Source organism: Saccostrea echinata, unplaced genomic scaffold (assembly GCF_033153115.1).
Source record: "Saccostrea echinata isolate AGI-Se365-2 ecotype Australia unplaced genomic scaffold, CSIRO_AGI_Sech_v1 ptg000009l, whole genome shotgun sequence".
NCBI lineage: Eukaryota > Metazoa > Mollusca > Bivalvia > Ostreida > Ostreidae > Saccostrea > Saccostrea echinata.
Genome location: NW_026889758.1, coordinates 33,823,928 through 33,841,388, shown reverse-complemented (window position 1 = coordinate 33,841,388; position 17,461 = coordinate 33,823,928). Strand labels below are relative to the sequence as shown.

The following is a 17,461-nucleotide window of genomic DNA, read 5'->3' as shown; positions in this document are numbered from 1 at the left end:
ATAAATGAACAACAGCAACATTTTCATCCAAATTGCTGATACATGTACACAGAAGACACCATTTGCTTAAATAACTTGCTTATTAAACAATTTTTGCCTCTGTGCAGTACACATTGCAAGTTTGCAAAGGTCTGATGTGTTAAAGATAAGATATGGACACATACAAGTCATATTTCCATCCACATGCCCAAAAAAGAACAAAAATAATTAAACATTTTTATGACTCACTTTATTTACACAATCATTTTTTGTACTTTGGTTGGTAGGCAAAAGCTACAAAAAATTGAATGCAATTATGTACAGCCCAATGACAATGCCACTTGAATCAACTCAATGACTATGAACATATGATCAACAGACAACAAAGTATACATAACCACAGACCTCGAGCCTGTCAATAAATAGTCATCTGTATTTACAACACTTCAGTATTGTTCTGAACACACCCTTTCTATCTTACTGTCACCTTGTTTCACCAATTTTAACAACATTTTCAACAGTAATTTTGTTTCTGACAAAAAAATTTCTCCAGTTTAAATCACTGGCTAGTACTCTAAAAAAAATTGCAAAAAATTTATTTGTTAAAAAAAATTCACAATTTGAAGGAAATAAGTAAAAAAAAAAAAAAAAACAACTTTAAAATAAAACTATTTTTAAAAATTTGAAATTATTTTTATTGCTTCCTACAGAAAAGCTAGAGCTCAACGTAGCAGGCATATTAACCATATAAATTGATCTCTCTCATACACACACAATTGGTAATAACTTTACACAACAGTATTTTACATTCATACCCATACTCCATATCAACTGTTCTTCTCACAATCCAGTCACTTCTCGTCAACACACATACTACTTTGTACTTCATGAACGAAAATATATAAAATATCCTCAGTAATGAAACCTACATGTTGGCATTCTGTTTCATTTCAAATATTTAATATTGATATAGTTGTATACAAAAGTCAAGCCCTGTTAGGAGCCTGGTGTAATAATATTTGGTTTCCCCGATATCATGTCTAGATGTGGTACAACAAGTTAGTTCCATTTAATGATTTTTATCTTTAAAAAATCTTTGCAATAAATAACTTTCATACAAAGTATACTTTCTTTTCTATACATCTTGAAGTAATAGATTAATAAAATTTCTGTGTAATGCAAACTTGGTATGAAAATTTTCTTAAAGTACAATATTGTTCTAAAATTATAATAAAAAAAGTAAATTACGGTAATAATTTAAAACGATAGTCAAAATTGTTCCCTCTTTACACATCACTGAATGCCTTCATAATTTAACAACCAGTTCTTTCTCTAAAAAAAAATATATATGAACAGACTGATAAAATTGATCTTAGAACTTCCTCAACTTTGAAACAACCTATTTGTATTAAAATGTATTTTTTGATGATGACAATAAATATATGTATCAAAAGAGGTAGAAAACAAAATAATACAGTAGACTGACTCTATAGATGATCACAAATAGGAGGTCCCTTATCTACATAATTAAGTAAAAAAAAAAATTAAATGTATTTATACATTAGTGTTAAAAACAAGGCATTGTCCTGTAATGTTTATGTCCTATGCACATTATTCTTCCGAGACAATTGTAAACAACAGTTTACTTCATGATGATTGTGTAGAGGAACATTTCTCAAGTCTATGAAATGGCAGAGCAATTATGAAAATAACTTACCAACTAAAAAATTATAGAAATGCGTTTATATTTGTCTTTATCTTTAAATGACTGAAATTACTCAAAAGAAAAACTTGCCTGTAATCATGCTATAAAATGAAAATACCAAATAAAAATACAAACAATTGCAGTACATATTACACTTGTTTTTTACATAAAAAAATGAATTTTTTTTTTTTAAAGAAACTGAAAATTTTCTTTCAAGACAAAACATAACAAATTAATAAAAAAAATCTTCCTAAAAGCCATGAATTCAAATAAAAGCTGCTCTTCCCAACTTTTCTTTTATACAATGTGCCTTAAAAAAATCCCACACAGAATCATGCTGACAAAGGACTGAGGTACAAAAACCCAGAGAATATCAGTATATACAATTGACATAAATAAACATGATGTAATCACTCATTAAGTTTGGTCAACTGTCTGAGAGTTTTTATACAGGATATGTAACTAATGAGTATAAATATCACCCTGTCCCTGACTGTAATGAATCTGACATTAGCATCTTTGATAACCTTTGAAACCTTTCTTAAATTTTTCTTTCACATCAGATCCTAGTAAATATAGGCACAGTTTCTATAAATTAAACCTTTTGTGAATTACAGAAGTATTACTTATTGATTAGAAAACTTAACAGATTAACTGTCTGAATTCAATAAAAACCTCCAAGTACATACACAATGAATCAAAAATTTTGATTTTGTAAACTTTTATTCTCAACATGTAAAACACAATTTTGCTTCCTCTCTATTGATAATCCACTATGATCTCAATTTTTCATTCAGTCTTTTCAACATCTTATAACTCATCGAATGTAATGGCCGAGTAGGACATGTACTGTGATCAAATATGTATAGGAATGTAACTTAGTCCAAACCAGACCGTGTTCATATACCAAGTCGATGGACACACTTATCTTGTGTTCAGTCAAATCTGTGTATTGCAGTTTTTCAGTAATAATATCACACTGTAAACATGGTAATAATAAAACAAATTTTCTCCATCAATTTCTACAGATGTTCATTTGTAAAAACCTTATTTCTTTTACAATTTCTTCAACATGTTAATTAGCTGAAAGAGTACAAATTATCAAAAGATAAAGTTACTGCCTGCACAGCCATATATGATTGAATGACTTTCTGTATGTTTTGATCCCTCTGAGTGAAAATCTTAGTTCCAATATCCAATTCAAAATTTAATTCCAAATCATGAGATAAGAGATGCTGCAATACATAAATCCCTGCCACTTTGACGATCTAGGAATATCTGTCATGTTTTCTACATGTATATCATAACGTATCATTCACTACCTCTTATGCCATGGGGTTACATCATATTTTGATTTTGAGAAAAAAAGAGATCCAAGGAGAATATTCTCATCAAATTAAGAAAAACAAACTTTGATAAAAATACTGTCAATGCCATAAATGGTTATTGAAATTTACAACCAAGAAAATTTCCTCTTTCTCACTATACCATCGCACAGCACTATGACTAGAATGTATACATTTCTGTTGTTTGACATTTGATTACATGGTCAGTTTTACATTAAGACTAGTTAAAGGGGGAAATCATCTATACTATAAAGCTTGTCTGAAAGAACCTAGAGAAAATGTCTGTACTTTTCATTATTTCTTTACAACTTCTAATAGTATTTACATTTATATTAGTGAATTTCTAACGCCAGCATCAAAATGTGTTCAGAATTTTCTCTTAGTTTAAAAATTTCAGAAGTACATCTTAAATATGACCAATTACTAAAAATACCAGGCTATATGATGTCAGGCAATCTTGAAAACAGGAAATACAAACTTGGTTTAGAAAAAAAAATGTTTATATCAAATTTAGTTGAACAAACAAGTATTGTAAAAAAGTAAAATTTAAGACAAAATTTAAACCTTCTCAAAATTAAAATCTTAGATATTCTGTTACACTAAGGAAATTTTTAGATGTTAAAGAACAGTCAGTTTTCTTTTCTCAAAAACGCATCAAATGACACAATAAGTAAATTGTAACACATGATAAAATATAATCATTAAAGTTAATCTCAAAACTTTAGATCTGTAATAATGGGACTGAGAACAACTAAAACTGAGCTCAATGTATTCATACATTCAACAGTGTATACATTTCAACCCATGCCCAAATAAAACATTCTCACTAAAAAACGAAAGTTTACTTGTTTTGACACAAAGTCTATGATAAAAGCAGGACCAGTCTTGAGAGAGTTGACCAAGATCATGTCAACACATCTGGAAAGAATTTCATAAAACTGACATAATAAATGAAAAAACAATGAAATATGGTAGAAATGAGATCACAATAACATCTATTTTAAGACATGACTATGAAGGATAAAATGAGAGAAAGAAAAAAAAAAACACTAGCATTTTGTCGTTTTTAAGTGATGCATGGCAATATGTCCGTTCGCAATATGGACGCCGTTCATTTGAGCGTAACTGCTACTGGAACTCTTTGAGCTATCCTTGCTATCGTCACTTGACCCTATTGCACTGTAAGGATTGGAACAAGAACTAAACTGATGATCCGGAAGTAAATCCGGATTATTCTCCTGCGTTAGAATGCAGTCACAAGGCTCTGTGCCATTTAGCATCAGTTTGTCCGCTTGTGAACGAGAATATAACACATTATTCACTTTATCAATCCTCAGCTCAGGGAATAACTCCCCATTCTGATTCGAATGCTGTGCTTCCTGATAGTCCGGGGGATAATAATCCACCCCGATGTCTATATCATCATCCAATTCTTGGTCCTGGAGCTCATGGAGGTCAACACCCCCTTCTGCCCCTTTCATGTCACATTCGTCCTCATCCTGAATGAATGGCGTTTTTGACTCGTCCACATCTTCATCACCTTCCTCTATGTATTCTAATGAGTCTTGTTTATTTTCATCACTGAAAAAGTATGACTTGTGGGCAAATGATGGGTCCAATTCTGGGACCAACTCCTCTAAAATCTCCTTGAAAGTTGGTCTTTGTTTTGGTCGATAGCGCCAACACTTTTGCATTAATTCAAATCTGCAAGTAACATACAGAACATTAGATATTTCAATTTATTCCACACTGGTTTATATTTACAAGTTATTTATTTGAATTCAAATTTATTTAAACTCCAACTGAGTGACAATTTCAGATCAAATCATCACACCTTACTTGATAGTAAAGCAAAGGAGTCTCAAAACCATCCCTTACTTTTATTCAATCATGAATGTATGCTAGTGTTTTAATTACATGTACATTTTCCCATATTTATACATTCCTGATGTTTTGGTTTACTCTATTTGTTGTTGCTGGTATACTAAGGAATCACACAAACACATTTTCCAAGTTGAATTACAGAGAAGTACCCTGTTGTAATATATATATAATAAATATAAATGTCTACTACTCACAGTCTGTCTGGACAATCCTCAGGTTTCTCCATCACACGGCCATTCAGCACATACCTCAGGACCTCCTCATTGGACAGGCCCTGATAAGGCTGGGCAGCCAGAGTGGCCATTTCCCATAAGACCACTCCATATGACCTGTTGAAACACACTTTCTATTATTCATAATTTGTATAATTAACAACAGAGAAGTTATGAGAATGCTATTTTTTCATACATCGTGCAATATTTCACACCTTTCGATATGGAATAGTTCATCAGACATAGGGGATGCTAACTTACCATACATCAGACAGACTGGTAAATATTCCGTCTTTCAATGACTCAGGAGCCATCCACCTCACCGGTAATAATGCTTTACCCCCCTTCCTATAATAATCTGTCTCATAAATGTCTCTTGTCATGCCAAAATCTGCAACATTATAGAGCACAGATCTAAGTCTCACATCATATACATGTATAAAGTCAAATATATTGTAACTTTCATTTTTTATTGCTAGGCTTATCACCAAGAGATTAGGTAAGCATATCATACCTGTTTACTTTGTCAAATAAACGTAATATATTATGTTTACCTCCCAGTATATACTGACCTGCGATTTTGACTGTGAGGTCTTCAGCAACCATACAATTCCTAGCTGCTAAATCCCTATGTACAAACTTCTTATCAGCTAAATATGCCATGCCATCAGCTATTTCTCCTGCCATCTGAATAATTCGTTTAATGGTGGGTGGTGTTCTACTAATGTTTTCCTGAAAATAAATATATCACCTGAATATTTCTGAAGAGAGAGTTTCTCTATGTCCAATCATCAGCCTTAAAATTGTTAATATCAGGTAATTTATATCATCAAAAACTGTTTCAACTACATGTATATAAGTTTAATTTCACACTTGTATCTCAAAAAAATACATCTACATGTATATAAAACAATTGAAACCCAAGTAAAATAAAGTTAATGATAATACCAACCTTTATTCCAGCAAATGTAGAATCAATGTCCTGTAAACAGAAATAAAAACCACCTTTATAATAAAGTTAAAGAACAACATGGTACTGATGTTTGAAACTCTGCTAAACACAAACAAAGGCCAAAGAAAAACAAAATAAAGAAAAGTCCACTTCAAACAGTCCCCCTCACGGAAAATATACTGGAAAGTCAATCTCTAATCTATCACCTTAACATCCTTCATTGCACAAGAATAACTGGATAAAACATTGTTAAAATGATTTTGTCCTACAAACCCAATTTAACGAGAGAATTCCTTCCATGTGCTGGCGATATAGCAAAATAAACAGGGCAGATAATTATAGTCTACATACATGTATGCACTATGAATAATTCCAAAAGTCAACACGTCAGATAACTTAGAAGCAAGAGAAATTGTGCCGAATTGTAACAAATTGGACAAATTCATACTGCAAGACACAGTTAAATTATTCTAACTATGGAATAATTAACTTGACATTTTTATTCAACTTTTACTTTCTTACTCTCAATATTTATCCAAACATATTTCTTTCAATATGTAACACTGTAAGATTCAAACTCACTTCTTCCACTGGTCGATGCATCCTGAGAAAATTCTTGAGATCGCCTTTCTCCATCAGTTCCATAATTAGCAGGGCTGGCTGACCATCCGAGACCACACCTAGCAACCTGACCACATGGTTACAGGCAAAGGCCCTAAAATCACACAAAGTCACAATGAAGTCTGTATTATATAATAAGGAGAAGGGCTGGCTGGCCATCAGACTAAAACCTAGCAACTGAACCTTGTACTGATGAAAACACCTAGAAACAGTCCACTTTAATATATTGACTACTGTAAAAAATGCACCATCGAATTAGTTGAATACATTTTATTTGTAGAAGTAATACAAGAAATAGCAAAGCATAAATGAACAAGAACATTTTATTATTTTTGAGAATCAAAGTTTCTTTACAGGTAGAAGCATGTTCTGTGACATTAGATCCCATGCTAAGCATTACTGATGCTAACAGTGTTTGAGAGTACCACCTTTGCAAGGTCGCCTATAAAAAGAATATTTTCACACAGACAGTGCTGGTCTGTTGATGACTCGATTCTTGTGATGGTCAGTATATTTGCTCATTCTAAATAAACAGTCAACTGAAACCCTTCTTTAATTATATGTATCAAGCTTTATTATACAGCTTATACAAGGTGACAGTGGTACATGTACTTACTTCATTCTAGATGCTTCACTCAGGAACTCCATCCTCTCTCTGTATGTAGCATGTTCATTGACAGTCTGAAATTTTAAACCATTCTAATTTTTAAAGACAAATCTATTTTAGTTTTCATTCTTCCCTCCAAACACAGAAGGGTATAAACAATAATGAAGAAAATTAAATGGCTAAATAACAAAGTTGCCCTTTTCCCATTTTTTTAATTGCATATAAAAACTTTCAGTGATTTTGCAACATTTTTTTGAAATGTTGGTTTTGAATGGGGAAAAATTATCAAACTTTTGAACAAATTTGGGAAAACAATACTGTAGATTCCTTATTTTTCACAAAATGACTTTTGACGTCAAATCGCGAGAACAATAATTCACGAGTGGACGGTTGATCGAGAGATTTTACATTGATTTCAGCACCATAAAAATACAAGAGGCCAATGGGCCACATCGCTCACCTGAGTAACTTTGGCTATGCCGTTCTTTACCAGATTTCCCCTTGTAATACCTACTGTGACCCCGCCCTACCCCCGGGGTCATGATTTTTAAAATTTAGAATCTACACTACCCCAGGATGCTTCCACATAAGTTTCAGCTATTCTTGTCCAGTGGTTCTTGAGAAGAAGATTTTTAAAGGTTTTTCCTATATATTTCAATGTAAAACTTGGATTCCCTATTGTGGCCCCACCCTACCCCCAGGGGTCACCATTTGAACAATTTAGAATCTACACTACCCCAGGATGATTCCACATAAGTTTCAGCTATTCTGGTCCAGTGGTTCTTGAGAAGAAGATTTTTAAAGGTTTTTCCTATATATTTCAATGTAAAACTTGGATTCCCTATTGTGGCCCCACCCTACCCACGGGGGTCATGATTTGAACAATTTAGAATCTACATTACCCCAGGATGCTTCCTCATAAGTTTCAGCTATTCTGGCCCTGTGGTTCTTGAGAAGAAGATTTTTAAAGATTTTCCCTATATATTTCAATGTAAAACTTGGATTCCCTATTGTGGCCCCGCCCTACCTCCGGGGGTCATGATTTGAAGAATTTACAATCTACACTACCCCAGAATGCTTCCACATAAGTTTCAGCTATTCTGGTCCAGTGGTTCTTGAGAAGAAGATTTTTAAAGGTTTTTCCTATATATTTCAATGTAAAACTTGGATTCCCTATTGGGGCCCCACCCTACCCCCGGGGGTCACGATTCGAACAATTTAGAATCTACACGATGCCTGGATGATTCCACATAAGTTTCAGATATTCTGGTCCAGTGGTTCTTGAGAAGAAGATTTTGAAAGATTTATCCTATATATTTCAATGTAAAACTTGGATTCCCTATTGTGGCCCCACCCTACCCCCAGGGGTCATGATTTGAACAATTTACAATCTACATTACCCCAGGATGCTTCCACATAAGTTTCAGCTATTCTGGTCCAGTGGTTCTTGAGAAGAAGATTTTTTAATGACCCTACCCTATTTTTGTCTTTTCTTGATTATCTCCCCTTGTAAGGGGACTTGGCCCTTTATTTTAACAATTTAAACTCCCCTTCACCCAAGGATACTTTGTACCAAGTTTGGTTAAAATTGGCCCACTGGTTCTTGAGAAGAAGTTGAAAATGTGAAAAGTTTACAGACGGACGGACGACGGACAACAGGTGATCAGAAAAGCTCACTTGAGCTTTCAGCTCAGGTGAGCTAAAAAGCAAGTAATTTTATTTCGCGAGTGGTGCTTCTCGTGTAATTACGCGATAATTAATTCCTCGCGTATATTTAGGAATCTACAGTAAGCAATATCATTTTAAATACCCCTTTTCAAAATACATCATATCAAACAAGTAATGAATTATCTCGACACTCTCTCTTGAATTAATGAATTATTTCAACAGTCTCTCTTGAATTAATGAATTATCTCGACAGTCTCTCTTGAATTTATAAACTAGAACTGTCCAAAAGGGACAAATACCCACTGCTGGGTTTTTCAGAAAAGGTACCAAATCACTAATGTTTTCTAGATGTGAGAGGTGTTCACAATTTGCTTAAACATTTAGAGTGAAAATTTAATTACTCATTATATTTTTTTTAATGAATGAAACTAAGGTGCAGCCTAATAAAACATCAATTCCAATAATTACAGTGTTTTTTATTACATTGAAAAAATAGTTTGCAACTATCTGTCATCTTTGTGAGACATGACACTCTGCAAACTGAGTGTTGAAAAAAAAATGATCATAATTAATTATACAAAATCAAGTTGATCTTAATACCTTTATATCAAATTCATTTTAAAAATAAAAGGCTGGTTCCAGTTACTATGTATTTTGACAGACATAAATTACAATTAGGAGACTTAGACAACAGAGATCTTTATTTCTTTCTGCCCAATTCCCAGGAGATCTGCTTGATCAGAGATGCCCTAACAGCTTCCCACACTGAACTCATTAATTAATCTTTAACTGGATGCATGTCCACTCTTTACTCCCAAGGGACAAATGGATTTACACTATCTGCTGTGTAATGTAAAAACTGTTTTTAATACTTTTTGATTTTTTTTTTAGTTCTAATGAGTTGTTTTAAGCTGTAGTTCACATTTTTGTACAGATGTTCTAGATTCTATGTCTCAAACCTTAGACATGAACCCGAAATGACTAAGTCAATAAAAATGAAAAAAAAAAAACTGTGAAATGCAGAAAAATTATCAAATAATGTTGAAAATACCAGGTGCACATCTCCATATGGTAAATAATAAGTATACAAATTTTCATACAAATCTATGCAATAGTCTCTGGGAACAGATTCGGACAAAACCACATAATAAAAATGAAAAAAAAACAACATGTAAAATGCAGAAAAATTATCCCATCATGATGAAAATACCAGGTGCACACCTTCATATGGCAAATAATAAGTGTACAAATTTTCAGACAAATCCTTGCAACAGTTTCCAAGAAATGGTCCGGACAAAATCTCGTCTACAGACAGACGGACGGACAGACAGACAGACGGACAAGCTGATTCCAATATACCCCCCCTAAACTTCATTTGCGGGGGGTATAATTATCTTGACACCCTTTCTCTTGAATTAATGAATTATCTCAACACTCTCTTGAATTCACGAATTACCTTGACAGCAACTTTGATTTCCCCTCCCTTTCCATACAGGTCTCTGGCAACACCTTCATACACCATACCAAATGAACCTTGTCCCAGTTCCCGAATCAGCTGAATCTTGTCGCGCTCTACTTCCCATTCATCAGGGTTGTAATCTGTATCAAATGTTCAGCATTAGAACATAAAAGTCAATAAACTTGCAAAGTGCAATCAGATACGACTCATTTCCTGCTTCTTTGAATATTAATTTTTTTATAGGATTACATTTCAATTTCACAATCTCTCTTTTTCACCATTATCTGAAAGAAGTATCTTAATTCTGAAATATGATTTTAAAAACAAAGATACAAAAGATGCACTTAATTCACCCAAAAAGAAAAAAAAAGAAAACATCTAATTTGCATTATCGATATCATCTAGCATTTACATTTGCAAGTATTTTGCCTTAATACATATCATACTTATATGCAGTTCAATGACCACAAGTTTGTTTTGAAGAAGTAACACAATTTAACAATAACAGCAATGACATAACTGGTTGACATGTTCAATAGATCCAGAAATGTATCCCAATTTATCTTCATCACATTTCTAGACGATAGTAATGAGATGTGACCCAAAGATTTAAAACTTTCAATTTAATATTTTCAAGGTCAAAAGCCTCAGTTGACTCCAAAAGGTTTATACTGAAATCATCTCAACTTGATCTACTAAAGAGAAGTAATCCAACTAAATTGTTTACATATTAATTTAAGCGATAGAGAAGTCAATTCTCACTTCCCAAATTATTTATGAGTTTGTTTTACATTTTCCAAAATATTTTACTCTTCTTGGGATGTCATCAGTTGCTTGAGGAAAGATGATAATTGAGACCTATGTTTTGTGCTTATGGTCACTGAGCAGTGAGGTATCTTTTTTTGTGCCAATAAACACCTACTGAAATGTGTGACCTAAGTTTATATGGTCTCAACTGAAGGACAAGTCTCCACATCCCACAGTGGGATTAGAGACTTTAATGTAAGGATCAATTCCTTACACGGTGACTCTAGAAGGAAAGAAGACCTTTATTCTAACCAATATGCCCTACAAGCAACCACATTCTGCAGCTCCCCCCTTCCATTTCTGCATAGAGAATAGTAGTGTGCTAATCCATTTTGGCTGGCATATTTATTTTAGCATTTGTTGTGAATGAATAATACTGTCTACATTAGAAGGATTTACATCATTTCAAACATTTCCTTTTAGAAAATTTATTCTTAATTTTGAATAATTTTAAATAAAATTGTTAAAAATGTCATACGTTCATAATCAGGGTTGATAGAAGTAAAATCTGGTCTGTCAGGTATCTTCTTGAATCTGCTACGAGCGATGAGCCACACGCCAATGACGACGATGAGAATTAGGAGGAGAACCCCTGATACTGTGACAGCGATGATTGTTTCAGGAGGCCACTCAGATTCTACAGATAAGAAATGATAGTATTAACTGTCTCAGCTCAACAACTTCAGAGCTAAACAACTTTCATACACTATGATCAAGTACATGCATTTTATTATTTTGCAGAACCAAGAATTTATATGCATTCATGATGCACTGAGGTCACTTAACTTCAGGATCAGTTTTCTTGCAGGCAAACTCTGAACTTCTACACTACCTTTGCAATATTTCCTTAAACCTCTTCTTTATTTAGAGACAAAAATAAAGGTCTAGTGATGATATCTACATAAAACAACCACTTTAAAGAAAGTCAAAATTAGTAACCTACCAGTTGCTGGAGCAGAAACAAAGAAATATTTAGGCTCAGTGTAATTGGTTGTAAAGGCCAGGGATGTGGCTCTTATCTGTACAGAATAATTTCCAGGTTCCAGCTTCTGTAGTTTATAGCCATGAATCTTCTTGTACTTCAGGTGAGGTACACATAAAGTATTGGGTTTCACCTATGGCATCAAATATATTAAATTTTAATAATACAATCTCATCACCTCCAATTCATTGTGACAAAAACCAACATGAAAGAACCATTTAATACAGCCACAAATTTCATCATGATAATGAAGTGTGAAGTCTTTCATTCTATATTTATGGTGCAAAAATATTGTCATACTTTTCTCATAGTGGTGGAAAAAAATTTCATCAAAACATTATCATTATTATTTAACTTACATCTTTGATGACTTTGCTGTACTGAATATCATAGCTCAGAATAAGCCCATTGGGTTTTTTAGGCTCATCCCAGTTCACAATTACTTCCCCAGTATTATTAGTCATTTTGTAAATCTTGATTGAATTTACATCAATGTTATCAGCCTTTTCTGCAAAAAAAGTAAATAAATAAAATAAATAAATAAAAAATAATAAAAATTCATTCATAGGCAAAGTTAACTAGATGCCCATCGGCCACAATGCTCACCTGGGACAGCCTTGCTGTGATGGAGATTTTTACAATTTTTTTTCTATATTCCTATAAAATTTGTTGATACTATATTGTAGCATCACCCTACCCCTAGGGCCATGTTTTAAATGAATCTTTACTACCTGGGGATGCTTGTAAAATAATATGAATGACTTTTAAACCCCCCTCCCAACCTCTTTTAGGGATTCTTATTCAAATCTCTTGATCTGCACTACCTGGAGATGCCTGCATAAACATGTAAATATGACTAATCATAACCCTCAAAGTTTTTGTAAAGAAGATTTTAAAAGAATTTTGCATGTAATCCAATGTAAAACTGACCCCCTATTGTGGCCCCACCCTAACCACAATGGCAATGACTGGAACAAACTTGAATCTGCATTACCTGAGAATGGCTGCATATCAATATTATTAATCATGGCCCTACTGTTCTTGAAAAGAAAAAAAAAAAAAAAAAGATATTTTTCTATATATAATCCCTTTGCAATAATAAGAGCCCTTATTCTGGCCCTATCTTACCCCTGGGGTCATGATTTGAACTTTAATATGAACTACCTGAAAATGCTTGTATATTATGATCAATCACAACCTTGGTGTTCTTGAAAAGATTTTTTTAATATATTCCATGTAAATCTTTGATCCCATATTGTGGCCCCACCCTACCCCCAGGGCCAAGATTTGAACAAATTTGAATCCACACTATCTTAGAATGCTTGCATATTAATATCACATACCATGGCATTGCTGTTGTGAGGAGATTTTTTCCAATATATTCACATGTAAAACATATCAGCCAGTGTGGCCCCACCCTACCCTCACGGTTATTTGAACAAACTTGAATCTCCACTACCTGAGGATTCAACAACAATATGAACAAGCATTCTGAAAGTATTGCATTAGCAATACTAGTCCCCTACCGGCAAGTGTAATCTGGTTCCCGTTAAGAATTGAAAATGCCATAATTCCATCAAAAAATTAATGAAGCGGGGCGAAATGCAAACTTGATCTATAACTAATCAAAGTAAAGTCACATACCAAACATAGGTAATCAAAGATTACGAAGCTCACCTTGACGAATGTTATCTATAAGTAAGGCAAATTTCACATATTTTTTTTTTCTAGTTAGGGTACATCCCAAGATCAGTATCCATGCAAGATTGGTTTAAGTATGACTTGTAGTTATTTGGAAATAGACCTGCTCATTAAACTTTTAACCTGTTTAGTAATCAAGAAAATTGTGGTCAGTTCTAACATCCAAAGCAAGTCTGGAAGTTTTCATCCTTAGATGCACCATCTATGCAAGTTTAATCATAACAGGCCACAATATCATCTGCAAAATGTAGGTCAGATTCAGAATCCAAAGCAAGTCTGGAAGTGTCCATCCCTAGATACATCATCCATGCTAATTTGGTTTAAAAATGGCTAAAATTCACTCATGTAGAAAATCTAGGTCAGATCCAGCATCCGAAGCAGGTTGGTTAATGTACATCCCTAGATGCATCATCCATGCAAGTTTGGTCCAGGTAGGGCTTATACCGGTAATTACTTGGGAACAGGACTGCTTCAAAATCTAAACCTGGTCTCACATGTGGAAAATCTAGCTCAGTTCCAGCATCTGAAGCAAGCGTAGTGTCCACCCCTGGATGCATCATCCATCCAAGTTTGGTCCAAGTAGGGCTTATAGTTACTTGGGAATGCACCTGCTCCAAAAACTTTAACCTGGTCATTCATCTGGAAAATCTAGGTCAGATCCAGCATCCGAAGCAAGTGTGGTAGTGTCCATCCCTAGATGCATTATCCATGCAAGTTTGGTCCATGCAGGGCTTATAGTTACTTGGGAATGGGACTTGCTCCAAAAACTTTAACCTGCAGTGGTCATTCATCTGGAAAATCTAGGTCAGATCCAGCATCCGAAGCAAATGTGGTAGTGTCCATCCCTAGATGCATCATACATGCAAGTTTAGTTCAGGTAGGGCTTATAGTTACTTGGGAATGCACCTGCTCCAAAAACTTTAACCTGCAGTGGTCATTCATCTGGAAAATCTAGGTCAGATCCAGCATCCGAAGCAAATGTGGTAGTGTCCATCCCTAGATGCATCATACATGCAAGTTTAGTTCAGGTAGGGCTTATAGTTACTTGGGAATGCACCTGCTCCAAAAACTTTAACCTGGTCATTCATCTGGAAAATCTAGGTCAGATCCAGCATCCGAAGCAAGTGTGGTAGTGTCCATCCCTAGATGCATTATCCATGCAAGTTTGGTCCAGGTAGGGCTTCTAGTTACTTAGGAATGGACCTGCGCCAAAAACTTTAACCTGGTCATTCATCTGGAAAATCTAGGTCAGATCCAGCATCCGAAGCAAGTGTGGTAGTGTCCATCCCTAGATGCATTATCCATGCAAGTTTGGTCCATGCAGGGCTTATAGTTACTTGGGAATGGGACTTGCTCCTAAAACTTTAACCGGGACACCGACGCTAACGCCGACGGTATAGCATAAGCTCATCTCGACTTCGTCGAGGTGAGCTAAAAATCAGCTCAATATCTGAAAGCGTTTAGAAGAAAATTGCGGAAAACCCCTAAAAATTGAAAAGGCCATAATTCCGTCAAAAATCAATGAAGCGGAATGAAATGCAAACTTGATCTGTAACTCATCAAGTTACACTGACAAACCAAAAATCAGCTCAATATCTGCAAGCGTTTAGGAAAAAAGTGCGGAAAACCAAGTGGGACAGACTGACAGACAGAGGGACAGACAGACAGCTAGACAGACAGACGGACAGACAGACAGATGGACGGACAGTCTCAGAGGAAACCTATAGTCCCCTCCGGTTTCACCGGTAGGGGACTAATAATCACGCCTTTACTGTTCTTGAGAAGATTCTTAAGTTTTTCCCCATATATTCCCAAGTTAAAATTAGTTGCCCAATGTGGCCCAACCCTACCCCAAGGGGTCATCACTTGAACCTACACTACTTGAGGATGCTTCCTTATCAACATGACTAATCATGGCTTTTCTGTTCTTGAGAAAAAGATTTTTTTAAAAGATTTTTTCCAATATATTCAAATGAAAAACTTTGAACCCCTGTGTGGCCCCATCCTATTCCTACCCCCACGGGTCATCACTTGAACGAACCTGAATCTACCCTCCTTAAGATGCTTCAATATTGATATGACTCATTATGCCTTTGCTGTTCTTGAGGAGATCTTAAAGCTTTTCCCTATATATTCTCAAGTTAAAATCAGATTGCTTAGATTAGATTGTAAACTTTGATCACCCATAGTGGCCCATCCCTACCCTCTGGAGTCATGATTGCAACAAACTTGAATGTACTCAATGCCATGGAATTTTTATACATGTATATGTTTCATTTTTTCTGGCCTAGTGGTTCATAAGATTTTTAAATAACCCAACCAGTTTTTACTATTTTCTTTATCATCTCCCCTTGGAAGAGGGCACAACCCTTCATTTGAAGAAACTTGAATCCCTTCACCCAAAGATACTGTATGCCAAGTTTGATTGAAATTTGCCCAGTGCCTCTGGAGAAGACGACGAAAAATTGAAAAGTTTCAGATGACAACAACCACAACAACAACAGTTTGATCAGAAAAGCTCACTTGAACCTTCGGCTCAGGTGAGTTAAATACACACCCCTTTCTTCCACAACCTATTTTTGAGGGAAAAGCCAATGCCACTTACTGTCGGGTAAGGTCCTGGCCAGTGATATAGCCCTGATACTGCAGAGCTTAATTCTGGCTGGATCCCGAGGATCTCTCTCCTGACAAGCTATCACCTATTGAATACAGAAAAATTCACATCACATAAATCATAGGCTTGAATTTAAAAAAAAAGTGTCATTGCAATAGAAAAAATAAATGAAATATATTACATACCGGTAAATTTACAATGATTCTGCCTGTCATTTCATTGTCATTGCTAATATGAATGTAATGACTTTAACATATATTACCCAGTTACAAAATAAGAAAATTATTAAAAAAATAAGTTTCACCATGGACATCAATACTGTTCAGAATAAAATTATGTTTTAATTTATGAATCTTTTCTGAGCTAAGGTTAACATACCTCAATTCTATAGTCCTGAAAGTGGCCTAAGTTGCTGATAATGTAACTCATATCATTCTTTTGTACTGGAGTCTGAACAATGACCTTATTAAAGGGGAGATCTTTTTCTGTCTCATTCGCTTCATCTGTGTCATTTTCCAGAGAATCATTTAAATTGAACTTGAGGTGGCCAGGGACAGATGAGTTATACTGCATGGAGGCCTCTCGACTATACCGCTTGGCTCTCTGTCGAGCAAACTTAGGGTTCTGATTTTTTGGCAGTCTGGTAGGACGTGTGATATTAAAGTTCTTGAACTTGCGGTTTTTTTTGAACAGTCTTTCTGCTTTTTTGCTGTCCATTCTATAAGAAATGTATTAGAAAATTATTATTCATTTAAATGATCATTTTCATCGACAGCTTTATAAATTTATTAGAAAAGGAGATCTTTCTCCATGTTTTCTTAAGGTTGACCAAATCGAATGAACAAATTTAACAATGGGTAATTTCATATTATTTAGCTATAAATTAAATAAATTATATAGGTGTTAAGTTAATGAATCATATTC

General features: G+C 34.5%; 1 protein-coding gene across 4 annotated transcripts in view; it reads right to left on the bottom strand.

Moving 5' to 3' along the window:
• Nucleotides 1-207: 207 nt before the first annotated feature.
• Nucleotides 208-17,461, bottom strand: part of LOC133182242 (insulin-like peptide receptor) — a 70,313-nt gene continuing 53,059 nt past the window's right edge. For all 4 annotated transcript variants that reach the window (XM_061317004.1, XM_061317006.1, XM_061317005.1 and 1 more), the window contains 13 exons: nucleotides 16,916-17,255; nucleotides 16,529-16,622; nucleotides 12,582-12,730; nucleotides 12,184-12,355; nucleotides 11,719-11,877; nucleotides 10,431-10,573; nucleotides 7,316-7,380; nucleotides 6,661-6,793; nucleotides 6,079-6,108; nucleotides 5,699-5,858; nucleotides 5,388-5,517; nucleotides 5,109-5,243; nucleotides 208-4,734 (listed from right to left, as the gene is read on the bottom strand). In XM_061317004.1, coding sequence (XP_061172988.1) covers nucleotides 4,080-4,734; nucleotides 5,109-5,243; nucleotides 5,388-5,517; nucleotides 5,699-5,858; nucleotides 6,079-6,108; nucleotides 6,661-6,793; nucleotides 7,316-7,380; nucleotides 10,431-10,573; nucleotides 11,719-11,877; nucleotides 12,184-12,355; nucleotides 12,582-12,730; nucleotides 16,529-16,622; nucleotides 16,916-17,255 — 2,365 coding nt within the window. In that variant the 3' untranslated portion in view covers nucleotides 208-4,079. The remainder of the gene's footprint in view (nucleotides 4,735-5,108; nucleotides 5,244-5,387; nucleotides 5,518-5,698; nucleotides 5,859-6,078; nucleotides 6,109-6,660; nucleotides 6,794-7,315; nucleotides 7,381-10,430; nucleotides 10,574-11,718; nucleotides 11,878-12,183; nucleotides 12,356-12,581; nucleotides 12,731-16,528; nucleotides 16,623-16,915; nucleotides 17,256-17,461) is intronic.